This window comes from Micropterus dolomieu, linkage group LG16 (assembly GCF_021292245.1).
Source record: "Micropterus dolomieu isolate WLL.071019.BEF.003 ecotype Adirondacks linkage group LG16, ASM2129224v1, whole genome shotgun sequence".
NCBI classification, from domain to species: Eukaryota; Metazoa; Chordata; class Actinopteri; order Centrarchiformes; family Centrarchidae; genus Micropterus; species Micropterus dolomieu.
Window position 1 is genome coordinate 11,795,517 of NC_060165.1, and position 20,698 is coordinate 11,816,214.

The 20,698-nt window shown below is 41.8% G+C and overlaps 2 protein-coding genes across 6 annotated transcripts in view; both read left to right on the forward strand.

Moving 5' to 3' along the window:
- Window positions 1-577: 577 nt before the first annotated feature.
- Window positions 578-15,286, forward strand: sypl1 (synaptophysin-like 1). 2 transcript variants are annotated; one of them, XM_046072506.1, is made up of 6 exons: window positions 578-808; window positions 930-1,116; window positions 11,672-11,790; window positions 11,944-12,148; window positions 12,306-12,497; window positions 13,054-15,286. In XM_046072506.1, exons 2-6 carry the CDS (start codon window positions 1,045-1,047, stop codon window positions 13,183-13,185), a joined length of 720 nt encoding a protein of 239 aa, XP_045928462.1. In that variant the 5' UTR covers window positions 578-808; window positions 930-1,044; the 3' UTR covers window positions 13,186-15,286. The 2 variants fall into 2 exon arrangements, with proteins under 2 accessions (XP_045928462.1, XP_045928463.1); XM_046072507.1 differs by having other exon boundaries at window positions 1,002-1,116.
- Window positions 15,287-18,242: 2,956 nt separating this feature from the next.
- atxn7l1 (ataxin 7-like 1) overlaps window positions 18,243-20,698 on the forward strand; it is a 29,518-nt gene continuing 27,062 nt past the window's right edge. For 2 of the 4 annotated variants that reach the window (XM_046072246.1, XM_046072250.1), the window contains exons 1-2: window positions 18,243-18,372; window positions 18,804-18,866. Coding sequence is in view for 1 of the 4 variants with exons in the window: in XM_046072251.1 (XP_045928207.1) it covers window positions 18,276-18,372; window positions 18,804-18,866 (160 nt within the window). In the remaining 3 variants the exon portion in view is untranslated. The remainder of the gene's footprint in view (window positions 18,373-18,803; window positions 18,867-20,698) is intronic. The other 2 variants (XM_046072251.1, XM_046072248.1) reach the window with 2 other exon arrangements.

Sequence of the window (20,698 nt, forward strand, 5' to 3'; positions counted from 1 at the left end):
ACCAGAGCTACAGAAGACCGATATTGACCAGGACAGTATATCAACTGACTAGTATATCTCTATCTAATGAGTAACAAAGTATGTCAGTACAGATATGGCAAAGATGTCCAGAAACAGTGCCTCCAACAGAGCACTGGCAAATGTATTTTGTTAAATGTAAAATGTCTTACTCTGTCCATATTGCGCTTACAACACTGTATTAACCAAATGTAAGGGATCCTTATTAAAATGTTTGTGTTTATGGGTCAACAACTATAAGCTAATTTATTGTCAGACTTTTAAATCTCAAATGACAAAATCTCTATGAAGATGAGATTTTTTTTTTGGCCCATTTTAAAACAGTTTTCCTTTTAGACCCTTATTAAGTAGTCTTGTGAAATGACCTTTTATTCATTTTAAATGGTCATGTTACAGGTGGCCTCTGAGGTTTTCCCCTTTTTCATCGTTGAAAAACTTTTGAGACTCTGTGGTTTGCTGTGAGAGGCATATGACCCAGTCGGCACCAAGAGGCGTTTCCACACTCATTGCAAACTCAGCAAGGAGGAGGGAGCCTACTCCAACGGATGGATCCAATGAAAACTCATTAGGACTGAGATTTTTTCACTCCCAGCCCAGTAGAGGAAAACCAAAAACTTTTTCTCTTTCATTTGGCATCCACTTCCTGTATTTTGCACATCACCAAGCATCACCAAGCGGGGCGCTAGGCACTCGTCTTTCAAGCTACACTGCAAAAAATATCCACCTCAACTAATGATTTTTCCGTTAACGTTTGCTGTTAAAGTTCCCGGAACCTGCAAAAGTATCTTCGGTAAGTAGAATGATTTTATCTCCATGGCAGACATTTGATTCATCTGCTCTGGCGGTAAGTTGGGTTGTAAAACTCCCTTTTGATAATTTGGGCTGGTGATTTTTTTTTTTTTTTTTTGCAGCGTTGGCAGTAAAACCACGTCATTCTGTCAAACAACTCCCCTTTTTACTCCCTGTTGGACCAACATCCACAGTTTAGGAACAACTGGATAAAGATTTTGGATCACAAGCACAACCATGATGACCGGATTTCGGCTGAACTTGACGCCGCTGAAGGAGCCTCTGGGCTTCGTCAAACTAGTGGAGTGGGTAAGTTAGAGGCAGATACTGCATGTGTGTGTGACATACCCAGAGGACAGGGAGGTTCAGTACTTTTGCTTGCTCCTTGGGTTTTCCTTTTTCGCGGAGATTTTCACCTTTGAGGGAAAAGTAATCTGCTTTAGGGGGGATATATTAAAAACGCAGATGGCAAAACCACACAAACATAATCAGGACTTCATCAGGCATACACAGAAAGCATATATCTAATCTATCTAATAAAGCTGATTTGAATTGAATTAAAAATATCAACTTCAAATTCATCTCTTTCTTCATAGGCAGCTTTGAAGTTTTACACTTAAAATGTAATTTACTAAATAAAGCTCAAGATGGAAACTTATAAGCAAGCCAAAACCCAACAATATGCAGATAAAGACAATAATTTAGATTATTCTTGAAAATATTTTTACTTTATCTTATTTTACTATCTTTTTGTAAATTAAGATCTGTAAGAGTCATTGGTTGAAAGTGTGGATAAACTATGTCTGACAAAGAAAATTTGAAGCTAAAGTGAGTTCAGCTCTGTTGTGCCCGGTGCATTTGGATCTCTTTGGTGGTTGCGTGGGCCTGCACTTTCAGACCACACAGTTATAGATTAATGTATTTCTCACCAATAATTTACCTCGCAAAAACTGCATACTGGCTACACACACACACACACACACACACACACACACACACACACACACACACACACACACACACACACACACACACACACACACACACACACACACCCACACACCCTTGAGCACACAGTTTGTGTATCATAAGAGAACGTGTGACAATGTCCTACGTGGAGTCCAGTAATCACTTCTGCTCTACGGAACTGGGTCAGAGGAATCCAGTGTGGAGTTAATGCAGCTCAGCTACAGTTTTACCTCAGCTGTTCTATTTTCTCATAAGACACACAAACTAACACACAGACAGAGCTATAGAGCAGCAGTAACACCCGGTCATCTGACTCACGACTCAAGGCTTTGTGTGTGTGTTTGTGTTTGTTTTACTGTGTTGCCATTATGTAACTGGACATATTTTGTTATTCTAAAGGGGCCTGGATGATAATTTGTGGTCATATTTATTCCTTTAATGCTGGGAATGTTAAGGGGCCCACTCAGCAGTGTGTAGTAAGGACTATATAAAATATCATTAAGCAGGTTCAGGAGGAACATCAGCAAAGTTAGGCTGGATACATAGCAAATAGTTGAACAAACACTACTTTGCTACGTTATTAAAATATATCACTGTTAACAAAAAATGTCTTAATGGAAAATTAATTATTTAATACTTGTTTTTTTAATATAGGCGTGAAAATATATTATTTTCAGGTTTGCATCAGCACAGCTGTTCAATGCCGCATTTTATGCTTTATAGTATGGCCGAAACAATCGCTTAGTTGGTCAACAAAAGACGAATCTTGCAACTATTTTGATAATCGAATAATGTTTCCCTTGTGTCCTGTTCTCAGTTGTGAGGATTTTCTGATTGTCTTATGTGATAGTAAAATGAATGTCTTTGGGTTTTAGACTGTTGCAAGTACGAAACAAGTTAGGCTATTAAAAAATGTCAGCCTTGGCTGGGAATCATTATCATTATTAGGCCTATTATTATTATTAACATAATGTCAGTGGCAGCCCTTTTTGTAACAAACGTCTAACTGTTTATTTGTGGTCTACAATGTAACAAAGAGCAGAATTTCTGCACACCTGTATAGATCGACAGGTGCATAGGAGAAGAACAGGGGTCGACAATGCAGGAAAAAAACTCCTGCACACTTCCCTCTTTGCTTGCAGTCAGAAATATTTAATAACCTTTTCACTGTACTGTACTGTACTGTTTCAGTACACAGACCATCCTCAGGTTATTTCCTACAACATAACCAAATCTCTGCCATGTTTTTAACACAAAGCTATTGTATGCCATCCATCCATCCATCTTCATCCGCTTATCCGGGTTCGGGTTGCGGGGGCAGCAGCTCCAGCAAGGGACCCCAAACTTCTCTTTCCCAAGCCACATTAACCAGCTATGACTGGGGGATCCCAAGGCGTTCCCAGGCCAGTGTGGAGATATAATCTATCCACCTAGTCCTGGGTCTTCCCCTAGGCCTCCTCCCAGCTGGACGTGCCTGGAACACCTCCCTAGGGAGGCGTCCAGGAGGCATCCTTACCAGATGCCCAAACCACCTCAACTGGCTCCTCCCAACACAAAGTAGCAGCGGTCTACTCTGTGCTCCTCGCGGATGGCGGAACTTCTCACCATATCTCTAAGGGAGACACCAGCCACCCGCCTGAAGAACCCCATTTCGGCTGCTTGTACCCGCGATCTCATTCTTTCGGTCACGACCCAGCCTTCATGACCATAGGTGAGGGTAGGAACGTAAATTGACCGTTAGATTGAGAGCTTTGCTTTATGGCTCAGCTCTCTTTTTGTCACAACGGTGTGGTAAAGCGAGTGCAATACCGCCCCCGCTGCTCAGATTCTCCGGCCATTCGCCTGCTCCAATCTCCCCTCACTCGTGAACAAGACCCCGAGGTACTTGAACTTCTTCACTTGGGGTAAGGACTCATTCCCTACCTGGTGTTGGCACTCCACCGGTTTCCTGCTGAGAACCATGGCCACAGATTTAGAGGTGCTAATCCTCATCCCAACCGCTTCGCACTCTGCTGCGAACCGATCCAGTGAGAGCTGGAGGTCATGGACCGATGGTGCCATCAGGACCACTTCATCTGCAAAAAGCAGTGACGAGATCCCAAGCCCACCGAACCACAGCCCCTCCTCGCCACGACTACGCCTTGATATCCTGTCCATGAATATCACAAACAGGATTGGTGACAAAGCGCAGCCCTGGCGAAGGCCACCCCTCACCTGGAAAGAGTCCGACTTACTGCCGAGTACTCGGACACAGCTCTCGCTTTGGATGTACAGGGATTGGATAGCCCTGAGAAGGGCCCCCCTCACCCCATACTCCTGCAGCGCATCCCGCAGTATCTCATACGCCTTCTCCAGAACTAATAAGCACATGTAGACTGGATGGGCATACTCCCAAGCCCACTCCAGGATCCTTGTGAGAGTAAAGAGCTGGTCAGTTGTTCCACGAGCGGGACGAAAACCGCATTATAATAATAATAATATTAATAATAATCTTTATTTGTAGAGCACTTTTCAAAAACAAGTTACAAAGTGCTTCAACAAGTGCTAAGACAACAATACCCAAAAGACAATACAAGCAAGAAAACATTGAAAAGACCAAAATACACGTTTAAGATAAATATAAAATTAGTAAAATAGAATAAAATAAAAGGGATAAAATAAAGTCAAATAAGATCGGGAAAGGCTCTCCTATAAAAGTATGTTTTAAGAAGGGACTTAAAAGAGTTCACTGACTCAGCCGACCTGATTTTCTCAGGCAGGCTGTTCCAGAGCCTCGGGGCCCCGACAGCAAACGCTCTGTCCACTTTAGTTTTCAGTCGAGACTCTGGAACAGACAACAGACCTCTGCCCGAGGATCTCAAGGTACGTGCTGGTGCGTATGGGACTAAAAGGTCAGAAATATAACAAGGCGAGAGGCCATGAAGAGCCTTAAAATTTTAAAGTCAATTCTACTGGGAGCCAGTGTAATGAAGCTAAAATAGGAGTAATGTGGTCATATTTCTTTGTTCTGGTTAAAAGCCTGGCAGCTGAGTTCTGGAAAGTCTGGAGTCGATCAGTAGATTTTTAGGTTAAACAAGTGAAAAGGCTGTTGCAATAATCCAGGCATGATGAGATGAAGGCGTGTAAAATGGTCTTGGTGTCCTTAAAAGTTAACATAGATCGAGTTTTTGCTATATTTCTAAGTTGATAAAAACATGATTGAACAAGCTTTGTGGTGTGCTGCTCAAAATTTAAATTATTATCAAACCAGACACCAAGGTTCTTTGCAACAGGCTTAATGTGATTTACTAGGGAACCAGCAGATGGCAGTATTTGTTTTGCCATCTGCTGGGACCCGATGACCAGGATTTCTGTTTTGTCTGAGTTCAGCTGGAGGAAATTATTTGACATCCATTTACCATTTAACTTCACTAAGGCAGTCGGTAAGTGAACTCAGCTTAAGTAAGTAAAACACTCTTGTTGCTGGTGAGGGACCTCTGAATAAGAGGCCGTTGGCGGCTAATAGAGGCTCTGATTGACACCACCTTATTGGTAAAATAAGATTCACAGTCATCATTACTTCCAGCTGAGGCACAAGGAGGGGTTGGGTTTACCAGCTGATCCACAGTCTTAAACAGAAACCTGGGATTGTGTTTATGTGTAGTAATGAGTTCAGAAAAATAGTGTGTTCTCGCATCCTTGACCATGTTATTGTAGTTAATTAATAAATCCTTCAGACTGAGGTAATGGACTTGGAGACCATCTGCGCTCTGCTTTCCTGCATTCCCTTTTTAGGTTGCGAATGCTGTCATTTGTCCAGGGTTGCTTACTAGCTTTAGACGTAAGCCTAACCTTTAGAGGAGCAGTAATATTTAGTGACGACAAGCAGATATGATTGAAGTGATCAACCAGATTGTTGGTGTTGGAATCAGACAGGTGTTGGCTTTGGCTCTGAAAGAATGCGCAAAACTTTGAAACACTTTGTTCATTAAAGATGCAAGAACACACGGAGCTTGGTGAGGCGGCATGAGTAACAGGAGAATCGCAGCTAAAAACAATACATTTGTGGTCAGATATGGTCATGTCCACTAATTCCACCGAGAAAATGCTGACACCCAGGGTAAAAACCAAGTCCAGTGTATGACCACGGTTATGTGTTTGCCCTTTGACATGTTGTTTTAAGTTAAAAGAAGTTGCCATATTTAAAAAGTCAGTTGCATTAACATTGGTGGGGTCATCAACATGAATATTAAAATTGCCACAAAGAACAATTCTGTCATAATTTAAAACCAGAGTAGATAAAAATTCAGGAAGTTCTGATAAAAATCCTCCAGGCGGTTTTGGGGGACGATAAATTATAACAAATATGATAGGTTGCAGGCCTCCAACTTTAAGAGTGAGAACTTCAAAGGAGTTAAATTCATCACAGCGTACTTGATGACATTTAAAATTTTTCCTAGACACGCTCACTAGCCCACCACCACGACCACTGACCCTCGGTTGACTAAAACAATCCTATTGAGGCGGACACAGTTCAGCTAGCTGGCTATAGTCATTCATTTGCAACCATGATTCAGTTAAAAACATAAAATCTAGATTTGCAGACAAGATAAAATCTTTTAAGATTAGTCTTACTTGAAAGTGATCTCATATTGAAGAGGTCCATTTTAAATGAGTTTGTTCTAGGTGCTGAAGTTGGTGCAGTTGTCCTAATCCTTATAAGATTACTATGATTGCTGTGTGGGATGTGCACTTTTCGGTTTACTGGTCTATGCGTGCTGATGACAGGAATAGAAGTCTTTGGAACAGCGCTGGGAGCAGACAGCTTTACATGCCAGCAGGTAGAGACAGTTGTTTGTGGCAGTGAGGCAGAGATCTGTTCAGTGACCGGCGGTGTGTCCAGGTGTGCTGCATGAATGATTCCTCTTCAATCTGAGGTTCGGTATCGGCCGAACCCTCCATTCCAGCACCCTGGAGTAGACTTTTCTGGGGAGGCTGAGAAGTGTGATACCCCTGTAGTTGGCACACACTCTCTGGTCCCCCTTTTTCTACAGGGGAACCACCACCCCAGTCTGCCACTCCTTGGGCATCGTACCCCACGCAATGTTAAAGAGGCGTGTCATCCAAGACAGCCCCTCCACACCCTAAGCTTTTAGCATTTCTGGGCGGATCTCATCAATCCCTGGGGCTTTACCACTGTGGAGTTGTTTGACTACCTCAGTGACTTCCTCCAGGGAAATTGGTGAGTGTTCCTTCCACGGCCCAATTACCTCCCCAGTTGAGTTCAACAGGGTCCCATCCTTACTGTACACAGCTTGGACGGTTCCCCGCTTACCCCTCCTGAGATGGCGGACAGTTCTCCAGAAGCACTTTGGTGCCGACTGAAAGTCCTTCTCCATGTCTTCTCCGAACTTCTCCCACACCTGCTGCTTCGCCTCTGCCACAGCAGAGGCTGCAGCCCTTCGGGCCACATCGGTACCTTGCAACCACCTCCGGAGTCTTCCGAGACGACAAATCCCGGAAGGCATGCTTCTTCAGTCGGACGGCTTCCCTGACCACCGGTGTCCACCACGGTGTTCGAGGGTTACCACCCCTTGAGGCACCTAAGACCTTGAGACCACAGCCTCCCGCTGCGGCTTTGAACATTGCCCACTCATGTTGAATGTCCGCAAACTCCACAGGGATGCCAGAAAAGCTCCGCCGGAGGTTTGAGTTGAAGATCTCACGGACAGGGGCCTCCTCCAGACGTTCCCAGTCCACCCGCACCCGCACTACCCGTTTGGGCTTACCCGGTCTGTCCAGAGTCTTCCCCCACCCCTTGACCCAACTCACCACCAGATGGTGATCAGTTGACAGCTCCGCCCCTCTCTTCACCCGAGTGTCCGAAACATGCGGCCTCAAATCAGATGAAATGATTACAAAATCGATCATTGATCTTCGGCCTAGGGTGCTCTGGTACCACGTACACTTATGAGCATCCTTATGTTCGAACATGGTGTTCGTTATAGACAATCCATGACTAGCACAGAAGTCTTCCTCCTGATCACGCCGTTCCAGGTATCTCCATCATTGCCCACATGTGCGTTGAAGTCTCCCAGCAGAACTATGGAGTCCCCTACTGGAGCCCCATACAGAACTCCATTCAGGGTCTCCAAGAAGGCCGAATACTCCGAACTGCTGTTTGGTGCATATGCACAAACAACAGTCAGAGTTTTCCCCCCCACTACCCGAAGGTGTAGGGAGGCGACCCTCTCGTTCACCGGAGTAAACTCCAACGTAGCGGCGCTCAGCCTCACACCTTGAGCAACATGTGGCAGTGCACCCGACCCCTGCGGATCTTCCGATGGATGGTGGGTCCAAAGGATGGAGAGGGGGGTGCCATGTTGCTTTTTCGGGCTGTGTCCGTGGCAAACCCGGCCACCAGGCGCTCGCCGGCGAGCCCTCCCTCTGGGCCTGGCTCCAGACAGGGGCCCCGGGCTTCCTCCGCTCAGCAAACCTAAAAACTTATGCATGTAATAAATTGTATATTTTGCTCTCAGGCAGCAGCAGTGAACGTGTGTCTGGATTTTGGACCTAAATTCAACATAGCAGTTGAGTGAAAACAGCAAGTTGATTATATCATATTTCAGTTCTGACAGATGGTTCATCACTACTTCTCCATGAAATTGGAGGTTATCCAGCAACACTTGTGTCCATCCATTTACCCTGTAAACCACTGAGTGATCTAAATAAAAAGGAATTTACTTGGCCTAAACACTCATACCTCCCTAGATATTATCTTCAAACACAGTAGTAAACAGGATGGAGGGTTCGTAGTAACAAATGCTACAAGGCTGCCCCGCTCACTCGACATGTTGAATAATGATGATGAAACTATTTCTCTCTTTTTTTGGACTTGTGTGGATGCCAGGTGTCCCTGCCAAAAGAGGGAAAGCCAGGTTTCTTGGGATTTTGAAGGAAAACCCAGTGACAAAATGGCCACATGCTTTGTTGGCTTGGGGTTTTTTTTGGGGCAGACTGACCTGAACTCAGTGACCTCTCTGTTTAAGAGGGAACACTGCCCGTTATTCTGTTTCTAACAAGATATTTCAGATAGATGAGTATATGATGACAGCTATGGTCAGATTACAGGTCATTCCCATTAGAAGCAATATTTCTCTCTCCTATAAGTTAACTTTTCATTGTTGCCGTCGCATACATGAACCTGAAACTTAACTTCTATTATATGTGAGTGTTTTCTGTGTGCAAATTACTTATCCTGTCTCACAGCTTGGTTATGAGTAAAGACTTCCTGTAGTTTTATTTGATAGTCTCTGGAATGTATATAAATTGGTACTGTGTGATTTGCAGATGTCTGGGATGCCTAAGATAAAAACCTGGCAAGGAAATGCTTTGTCCACTTACTTTGGCAGTTGTCATGTTTGGAGAAAAAAACACTTGTAGCTTTAATTGATATTGGAAACATGACAAAATGCCCAACTGTCACACAGTGTTTGTGCAGTGTAGTATTTATCCCCGGTTTAAAAATGTGAACATAACCAAAATAATTCAAATGGCACTGGCTGTTACCATGCTGAGGCTCCATGACCTCGTAGTGACAGAGTAGGTGAATCAAGAATGTGCGAGAAGTAGCTTACTGTGGGTGTGTAGCCAGAAAAACAGGAAGTGGCAGCCAGTGACATCTGGAGAAACATCTGGAGCGAGGCCTCGAGGTGTGTGTGTGTGTGAGTGCGCGCGTATGTGTGTCAATGTACTGTATGTATGTGTGGGTCTTGTGGTGCGAAACCAAAGGCTAAAAGTTGAGGTGGCCTGTCGTAAGCATTTTTCAAGGGTGGTAGTATGTGTGATACAGTTGTGCTGATGACACAGATTTTAAAAGGTCAGTTAAACGTGTTTGGGGTTTTTTATTACCTTTGTCACATGATGTAATCCACTTCCTGTCCATTGCATGATGTCTACTGCAACAGAAATACCTTTAAACATTCTCATATGTTAATCTACACAATTTTATTTATTTCAGCATTATTTGCAGGAATTTCCGTTGATCAAGGCGCTCTTTCTAATGTGTTCTGGGCCATATTTCAGCCCATAGAGATGCAGTACAAATGGGTCAAAGATCATCTTAACCTTAAAGCTGCTGTGATCAATGTTTTTGTATTAATAGATTAAATGGCTATGTAATATGAAATTTGTATTAATGAGTCAAAAGAGAATTCTCACCCGACTGTGAATCCCCTCAACTCTACAGGGTGCTTTAGAGTCTTTCCGCGCATTGTTTTGGTTTTCAAGCCAAAACGGCGGTTTTGCTGTTGTGGTTTACGCTCTCCGCTCTCATTAACATTGTTTTTGGCCACAGCAGCCAGCTTCTTTCAGTGAGAAAACCCGCTCTACACTACCTGTCCAGCACCAAAAAGAGGACAGACAAAGTAAGCGACTAGCTAGTAAACATAGTGTAGCATTTAGCAGCTAAAGAGAGAGACATGTCCCTCAAGAGTTGGTGGAGAGCGAAAAACAGCTAAAAGGGTAGTGAATATTAGTCTCTGAATGCTAATATTGGCCTGTGTCTGCCACATGTGCAAATAAGTCATTGTTTGCTAACATGTTCACCACATCCACTTTGTAAGGCGATATTAGAGCAGTTTGTGTTTCCAGTTTATCATGCTGCCCCCAGGTGGTCAAAACATCAATTAATGCAGGTTTAAGTTGTTTTTGTTGAACAGTGGTGTTAAAACATTAGTCTGCAACGTTCTGGATTCTTCAATTTGTTTACAACATTCCTTTACTGCAAGACATACAGTAGCTGAGCTAAAAGCCTATTTGCTTTTTCAGCTACATTTTCTGAGTCCACATGATGATCAAAATGTCTGCTGTGGGAAGCAAGACAGTTGTTCTGTGGCTTTGCTCTATTCTGTGTTGTTAGATCTTTGAATTAGTGTCGTACTGTAGCACAGCTGTCTTTTGAACTGGAAGGCTCAGTCAGGATGTGTGAGGTAATGACGGGCGAGACATGAAGCTACGCATGTGTGAAAACTGTTCAACAAAAACTTCCTCTGCAGTATATTGTGATGATCATGCCAGATGCTCATTTCCCATGAAGTATGAGTAAAGTGATATCAGTGAGAGTCTGAATGAGCTCAATACCCACAAATTATATGAGCATTGTTTCGCCTGCTAAGGTTTGAGGGTTAAGCCTAATAGCAGCCACTCTTGACTAAAAGAATTTAGTATGTGTTGGTTTTAAGGAGAGTATTAGTGTCACATGGCCTACACGCTGAGTCAGATGCTTTCTGCTTCTGCAAGAAAGAATGGAGCTGAATAGCAGCAGGCATTAGTGCAGGCATGTAAGCCACATTTTATTGTATTTTACAAGATGGCAGTTTTGTAAGAGGAAGTAAAAAATAGTACAAAAAAGGAAAAGATGATTGATTTTTTTTGTCTGGGCCATTTTCTTTTATCTAAAAACCATGAGAAATTTTATTCAGAGAGGGTGTTTCCATCGAGCAAGCAAAAGACTGATCTTGTAAAAGTTTTGAGTAGTGAGTTTTATTTTCAGCTGTTAATAAGAGTAAGTAAAACGCTGACCATCTGTTGGTACCTCTGGCTCTTTACTGCTGACGTTATGTTTCAGACTGCCAGCTTTCTTCTGGGTTTGAAGTACTGGTGACATTTCACTACTCTTTCAAACTGTATTGTCCTAGAATACATGTATGTAGGGAGGATTCCAGTTAAACTAAATTATGATTGGTTATGGTTTCTTGAAAGAATATACCAAACATCATCCCCTCCCATTAAACAAATCTCAAGCATCTTACTGTAAGTTTCTTGGTTTTGATATTACATGCCTAAAGCTGAACAGGGTTTTTCTCAGTCTCAACTATTCCACTAATCTCTCGCTCTCTCTTCTCTGTCCAAACAGCTCACGGCCATATTTGCTTTTGGAAGCTGTGGCGGATTCTCAGGGAGCAACATCATAACTCTCCTCTGTGGCGACGGCAGCAATGAAACACTCAATGCCAACTTTCACTACCCGTTTAGGTGAGAAACAGTTTTTTGTGTGATTTTAGTAACTTTCAGCAGCAGACACAGGTTTGAAGTGATAGCTAAGATCACTTAACTGGTCAAATAAAAAACACACTTTTGTGGAACAGTAAATCATGATTTGAACCTTCTGTCTTGTTTTGTGGCCAGGTTAAGCCAGGTCCCTCTCGTCGACGTGAACACCACTATTTGTAACCACTCTGTGACGACGACACACATGGTGGGAGACTCGGCCTCCTCAGTGGAGTTCTTTGTGGGCATCGCCATCATCTGCTTTCTGTACAGCATGGTGGCTCTGTTGGTGTATTTAGGCTACATGCACGTCTACAAGGACTCTGACTTTGGACCCATTTTTGTGAGTATTAACTTTGCTGGTCAGCTTTCCTGATAGACCTCCAATGGACGGACTTAAATCAAGCTGTGAAAATGATGACATGTCACACTAGGGTTTGTGTGTCACTGAAAACGAGAGCTTCTTCCTTCAGAGCTGATGTCCTCCTCCTTGTTTACAGGACTTTGTGGTCACAGTGATCCTGGTATTCCTGTGGATGGTGTGTTCGTCCGCCTGGGCGAAGGGTCTGCAGAATGTAAAGGATGCAACAGACACTGAAGGCATCAGCGCCACACTGGCGCTCTGCAAGGGGGGCAACGTCACCTGTGAGGTCACGGAGTTCGCCAACATGCGGACCCTCAACATCTCTGTGGTGGGAAGAAATACACAGAGGCTTTACAAACATAAAGATTTTTATTACATTTGCACCAGTCTCATTCTTTATTCACTTACTGAGACTGTTAAATGATAATGATAAGTGTTTCTAATGTCAAGTTCTTTGTTATACACTGACCCGTAAAATACAACTCTTTGGCCAGTAGAGAGGCTATATATATATATATATATATATATATATATCAAAAGATCTAAGTAATTCATTTTGGCAGTGTCCAATGCCCCCAATTTATATAATACTTTGCTAAAAGGCTTGAGCATAAACATTAAGCAGCCTGACTTGCAGTCATGAGACAGACATTGTTGCTGTGGTCTGCTCAATATTTTCTGTCTCTCAAGTGCAAAGCTAATTTCCATCAAATTAGCTTTGCACTTGAGACGCAGAAGTGTCCTCAAACTGTCCTAGAATGTGGGAGTTTGTGATTCATAAAACTCGCAAATATACAAACGAGGATGTGAGGAAGTCCTCCTATATTAAGTGTTTTCTAGTAGAATGAATTTGTAATTTTTGTATTCTGTCTTCATTCTTCCAGGTGTTTGGCTACCTCAACATGTTTGTGTGGGCGGGCAACGCATGGTTTGTGTACAAGGAGACCAGTTGGCACTCCCAGAAATTCTCTTCTCAACCCAGACCAGGAAGGCAGCAGGTCCCCGCACCCATCTAACCTTCAGTACAATATAAGGCAACACAAACCCGCAGTCACATACAAATACTCACAGACACAGAAATCAACATGTACACACCACACCTAGATAAGACTCAAACAGACACAATTTGAGCACATATGCATGAAGCCATTACTATACATACACACACAAACAGATGCTCTGTGAAGACAAAATGAAGGCTAAATTTACAGATGGTCAGTTTAAAAGCTGATGGGTTGGGATGTATTGGAGTTTGTGCTTATCAATACAGGAGCAGCTGTGCACATTAATGGCATACTTGAACTGAGAACAGTTCTAACAGCAATGTAAATTTCCCAAAAGATTTGCTCTGAAGGTCTAAGTAACCCTGCAGCAGTAGAAGGCAGGGGGAAGAAAAAGTGCCATAACTAAGGTTTCATGTGTATTTTAGCCTTATCTTTCATTTTATTTTTCACTTTCACCTGTTTCATATTCTATAGCAACACCAATGCAATTAGTAAGTCAAATCATTTTCAACGTGCCTTCTTACAAAACTTCCTAGAAGGTTTCTTATGCTTTCATAAGCACATACATGCACAAGCAATGACCAAATGTGTTACTATTTTATTTTTTAAACTTAAGTTTTATAGCAGCATTATGGCTTATGAGCTTTCCTTACTTCTTTGGTCCCATTTTAGGATACTGGCTGGATTTATTGTGTTTAATTACATACTGATGAACTTAAAGTACTTTGAACACATCAGTTTGCCTATGACATAAAAGCAACCGCAAGGGGCAAGATTTGATTTTTTTTTAACATCTGCAGCAATAAGGATAATGTGATTGTGGTTGTCAGGGTAACAGAAAGGGGTAAGGTGGTTGTCTGTGGAGCAATATGAAGCTTAATACCATAATATTAGCATATTACATTCATTGTAATTTCTTGACATACAATTTATTGCATACATTTGATACTGGCTTTGAAATTGAGCCATGCATATTTTATATGTTTTTAGATTTAGAGCACCTTGGGTATCTAAAAAAAAAGTGACTCACTCAAATATTAATTAATTCTTTCATTCATTGACTTTCTCACAGTTAGCACATTTGCCCTCTAGTGGTGGCTAGCAGGTGTAGCAATGTCTAGACAAAAACCAAACAAGGGTTATTCCTTTACAAAAAGATGTCCTCCTTTCATGAAGTACGTTGATGAGGTCAGACCATTTAAAAGTCTTTTTCCTGTTCTATATACAGGTTGACAGGTTAGATTTATTAAACACACTTCCGACATGAACCGTATAAAATGGCCTCCAGCCAAAATATTAGTGCACCAAACACATGCACAGTGCGCTCATATGGTGCTTGAAATGCTTTCATGATGTCCTTTAAAGCACTGTGAGGGTGTAAATCCATAAATAATATTGATTGAGAGTTGGTAACTTAATTAGAAAATCCTGCCTTATGAGTGCAGCCAAAATAAATACTGTCTGAAGTCTTTAATCTTTATTAAGGTACCAGCTGAAGGTTAAACGCTTCATTGATTGTGTCATTTTTTGTTGCTGTTATGATTTTGAATGTAGTTGTTAGTATTTGAATTGTCATTCCTCACTTTTTTTGCATCACTTTTTTTCTTCCCTGTTGAAGCTTATTTCATATCTCCCTGTGATGTTAAATCAGTTATTTTGTTGTTTTCTTGTTTTTTGATTGTCTAGGGGTTTTTTTTTATCCTCCATGAGACACCAAACCAAGTGAGCTGGTGTTGTATTTTATAAACTTGTCACTTTTTGTCTTATTTTTCATTTTATTTTTCATTACATTGATGATTATTTGAAGGTATTTCTGATTTTCTTTTTTTGTTATGTTGCCTCTTGATATAGTAAAATTGTAAGTGGAATGATGTGAATTCATTTAACTTTGCCGAAGCACAAAGTTAAATGAAACAACAAATGTGTGTGGTATACTGGTTATGCCTCTGCACTCTTGTAATCATCATCTAACTGGCTATAGCTTTGTCAATGATTCCTATGCATTTAACCTGCCAAACTGTCTTATTCAAGAGACATTCATTCACTGTGTGACATGCACAATTTCAATATACCATTGTTTGTTTTTTTAAATAAAAATTGAGGATTTTTTCAATAATCTCTTTAGTGAAGGTCCTGTCCATCTGCAAATGTGTATGTGTCTGTGCGCAGTGCAGATGCAAGCACTTGGCTGTGACTGTGCCTATAAGTGTCACTTTTTTAGTCATGCCCCCATATGGAAGGAACTTTGGATTCAGCTCAGGTGAGATAAAGACCTTACGGACATAGAAGGTTAAATAAAAGAGTGAAAGCATTTGAAGAAGTTGAAGAGTTTGTGACCCAAAACCATTATTATGACCCTTGGAGGGACAGAAAAATAGTACCTTGTGTTTCCTGATTTGTCCTGTGACCTCCTGATTTGTCCCATGAACTCAGTGGTCATTGTGTCGGGAAACAAACACAACATTGTGGTTGAGTCATCCTTTGGGTGTGTGAGTGTGAATTAAAGAGAGAGAGAAAGAGCTGGGAGAACCAAAAAAGAATAGAGAAGTGTGCTGGTGTGTCAGAAAGACAGGAAGGATCGCAACCTCAGATTAACATATTTAGTGTGTATGGACTGTGTGTGTGGATTTGACCTGATTTGACATCATAAACTAATCAGAATATTTCCCTGCCCTCATTTAAGGCTGCCATTTCCTCTGTATCTCCACCCTCTTTCTCCCTCTCCCTCTGATTCAGCTAAAAAAGACGACTTCATGCCGCGCATGTGATCACAGGCTTCTAGCCAAGCCTGACGAGAGAGAGAGAGAGAGAGAGAGAACTAACTAACTTAATCCAACTGAATCCTTTATCGGAAACCCCCTCATTGAGACAGGGAGCACACTTATAAACTGTGAGAAGTTGTATGGATTTGTTTTGGATATTCTTTGACCACAACATGTCATGACTTGACTTGTGGTCATCATCTGCATCCAGGGACATTTATGTGAACATTTCCAAAAGATTTCTTAAGGCATAACTTTTCAGCTTTGCTTGTAGGTAAGATTTCCATGTGGTGCAGTACATTTTAGAAGCTGTGATAAATATCTAAGCACCATGAAACTGTCCCCTGGAACTGCAGTTGAATAAAAGTTGGATTTAAGCAACCAGATTGTTACTTGAAAATGAGACAGTCCATGCGTCCATCACCTCCATCTAGCCTTGAAGTGCACTTTCTGTTTTCAGCCACAAGAGGTCAATGTAGTGCCATGAGCTTGACCTACTGAGCCACTTTGAGAAACAAACATCCAAGGGCAATTTGTTTCATTGATCAGAAACTTCAGACATATTTAATCAACGATGGCCTCTGTTACATTTTTTATAAATGCATGATGCCAATGAAACTCCCTCTGGACTTTAACTTTGAAAAATCTCTGCTTTTAACCAGTCTCTGCCTCACCCAAGTTAAAGAGAAATGACATAACTGATTGCAATAGGCTACAATTAAAATCAAACTATAGATTCTGCTGGGGAAGCCTTGTACCTCTTTGAAGGCCCTTGGTTGTCCCCCGCTTCCCACTTTGGGAAATCATGTTATGTAGGTGTTTTATTGCAGCGGTGTCTAATGTTGAAGAATTATTGTGAGCCAGTTGTCAGGTGCAAGGAAGAAGGTTTTCGGAGACCGATTACGTTTTACACAGCAAAGTTTAATGAGACTTAGCCAAGGACAAACAGTGTCAGCATACAACTTACTCTAAGCTAGACCGGTCTTACCTTTCCCTGTTACATCAACAAAGCCCCTAAAGAAATATTCTCAACATCTAATGCCTTATCTAACCTGCACAAGGCTGCTAAAACATTCAGGTGAAGCCAAAAAAATTTAAAGTTTTGTATGCACAAAATGTTTATAAAGCCACAGTAAAGCTGTAAACTCACAATATAGTATAAGCTACTAACACCATAATTTTAGATAGTAAAGAGGTTTGTGCCTTATTCATAGTTCTGACCTCTTTCCAAAATCCATTAAACCCATTATTTTGCAACTTCCTGGCAAGCCCTCAAAGTAGTCAAATTTCTTTTAATGAAGCAGAGAGAAGATTTGAATCTAGCATTGGTACATTTTTAGGTTCAGACAAGGGCCTAACATTTCCAGCCTCACCCTAGATCAAGGAGTCTAAGGTCTAATATTATAGACTTATTTTGATATTTAAAAAACTCCCAATCGCCACCATCAGTATAGTGTAGATGGCACAGATCACTTGTATATTAAGTAGGTTGGCCTGACAGACCAATCCTATCAGAACAGACAGTAGATAATTAATAAGATCTCAACATTTAGTTTATAAATGTAACTGAAACTGTTTACACTCAGCAATATTGGGTGGTGGATAAGGTTATTTTCACTAAATTGTTTTAAATGTCTGGTAAATAATATTAACATTAAAATGAAAAAAATAATATTGAATGAAAAAGCAGCATGGAAATCTCCTATAACATAGGTGGTGCCCTCTTTTTGATATAATTTAAACGCCAGGCAGATATTAATAGTCATATTCATTATAATATTACACATATACATAATTCATATTCTGTATTAGTAGCTGATAAGCCTGTCAATTCACATTAAATAACTGACACTGTTACATGACACAATTGGCGAGCTGTCCAGGGTGTACCCCGCCTTTCATCCGATGTCAGATAGGATTGGCTCCAGCCCCCCGCGACCCTGTATGCAGGATAAGCGGTTGACGAAGGATGGATGGATGGATGGATGTTACATGACACAACTTGGACTGTTTCTCTTTCTTCCGTTAGATTAGCCAATGCTAAATAAAAAATATATATATTTGTAATGTTTTGTAATGCATCATAATGTAACCGTGTAACCGCCCCACACTGTAATGTTAATAGGCTTTGGGCTGTACGTTCACAAGCTGAACTTTTGAACCCGTGAATAGTTCTCTCTGTCTGTCGCTCAACCTCGCAAACCTCCGACAGGTGCCGAACCCCGCCGAAGCTTACCGACCACGACGTCAGCATATCTCGTTCTTTCGTTTTTCGCCTGCTGCGTGCGAAGGAGAGAGAGGAAAAAACGGCTCTCAGCAAAGCAACAAGAAGGAAGAGCAATGGCGACACTGGATCGCCAAATACCAAGTCTGGATACCTTCCTTTGCGAGCCTTGGTCTTCCTTCGTCAGTGCGGCTAAATTACGTTTTGTTGACAGTAAGTTCGCACGTCGATAGCGTTGTTGTTTTTGCGGACAAAGTGTCGGGAAGTGCGTGGTCCAACTGTCTGTGATTGAGTTGAGTAAGCCCCACCACCATGCAGGGTCTGTCAAAGCGCAGCAAAGTAACTGTCAAAAATATTACTAGAAAATGCAATATTAATTGGTTGCACGGGCAGTCGTGCACAGGCGAGTGAGCAAAGCTAACCGTTGCATTTCAGAGTTGTACCATTTGGCGCGTGCAGTCAGCTGTCCAGCTGTAAGTTTGTTAGCTTTGACAGCTTCACTTGCTTTATGAAGCCAGCTCAGGGGCTAGCAAGCTAATGCTAACCAAATAGCCAGCCTCGGACCAGCATGGCTCCACGCATGGCCCCAAAGTTTGTTTGTGAATGCCCCTGCGTGGTTGTAAGTGGCTGTTGTGTTTATTCAGACGCAGACTCGAGAGACGAAGAGCTTTACTGCCTCGGCGAAGCCCTGAAGCTCAGCAAAGAAGGTAAGGGAAGTTACAGTGACGGTTATTTAACGCTGCACGCACACCATGGTGGTTTGTTATGGTTTTGTTAAACGTGCTCTGAGGCATTAAGGATGCCAGCTTATGTCTAGTATTAACCTCTTCTCACAGAAATGACCATTAGTGGTCGTCATTGATGCTACGTAAATACTAAAAAATACACATTTGTGAGGCCAGAACCAGTCAACATTTAGCATTTTTTGCTTGAAGAATGATAAATTGATTATCAACTTCTAGACTTCTGGTAAACTTGCACTGTTTGAATTTGCACCTTTTTATTACCTTGGATGTCCTTGAGTGTCCTGAAAGGCATCCCTGAAATAAAATGTATTGTTATTATCAAGGTAGTTGCCAATTTCTTTTCTGTGGATTGACTAATTGATTAATCAGCTAATCATTTCAGCTCTACTGGTATCATTAAAAAGACAAAAGAGGACAAATTATATTTATTAAAGACAACATCAAATATGACCCAATAGTTGTGAGGTACATCTTGTGGTGCACTGGGACACATCATCAGTGGGGTAACCGGAGGTCACTGGAAAATTGCTGTTGGAAAATAAATTAGTATAGCTGGAGAGCAGGTGCTTTCAAATGTATTTTTCTGTATTACCTGAAGACAAACTGTAGTGGCATAATCTGGATATGTTACCTTTTTGACAGGCCTACATAATCAGCAGCTTTCAGCTAGGAAGTGTTATATATATTTTGGATGTGGAGGGGGTTGTGGGTTTGCCCCTGAGCAGTGAGTGGGAGCCAGAGGAGTTCCTCCACACCTCACCACGTATAAATACCCACGGGAGCACGCGCTGCACACTAACACACTTGAGTCATTCCTGAAAGTTGGAGCGTGCTGCAGCCCTCGCTCAAACACACTGACGCACAGACACACAGCTGGGGAAACTCTCTCCTCACTCTCACTGGTCAAATCCCCCCTCCCAACACACACACTCACCCACTGACATGCCTCATCTTCCTCTCTCAGCGCCAAACTGGAGCGGTGTTTCCAGAATTGCTGGTCTGTTGGCAACATGACACCAAGTCCTGCTGAGAGTGATATGAACGCACTAACACACACTCTCGCAAACACACAGGGGAACACGTTTTAAATGCTTCATTTGTAAATTTGTATTCAACAGGACGTAGTGTGATTCATCGTGGCTTTATATATCTCATGTTTACTCACTTGACACTTCAGTGCACACACACATTTGTAGACGGCGAGGCCAGGTTAATGGTAATTGTTGTGTGCAGTGCAGGACATGAATGTTATGTGTCTCTTTGTCACTCTTAACTCGCACACACACATACACACAGTGGAGATGATGACGACCAACAGCAACTTAGTGGGGCTAGACTGGCAGCCACTGTCATCATCTCGCTAGAAATAGTCAGTGCTGTAATGCTGCTATTTGTACGCTTACCATGCTGTCTTTAGTAGGGATGGGAATCCTCTGGAACATCATGTTATTAACTGTGAGGTACAGTACGTTGCCTGATGATGAAGACATCTCTGCAAGCATGCTTTGAGAATTGTCCCATACCAAATTTGCACAGTTAAAAAAATTTCTTACATTTCTTTTACTTCATGGCGCATTTGTCTTATAAAAGGAAGCCTGACTGAAAAATGTATAAAAGCAAATCCATGTGACATCTGCATCAAAAACCTTAAGAAGCTGAAATGATGAGTGAAAAATGAATGTGCAGCTATTTTGATATTTTGAGCACACTTCTAAATTGTGTGAAATGTGATAGTAAACATATATTATTAATATATTTGGGGTTTGGACCTCAGGTTTGGACAAAGAGAGCAA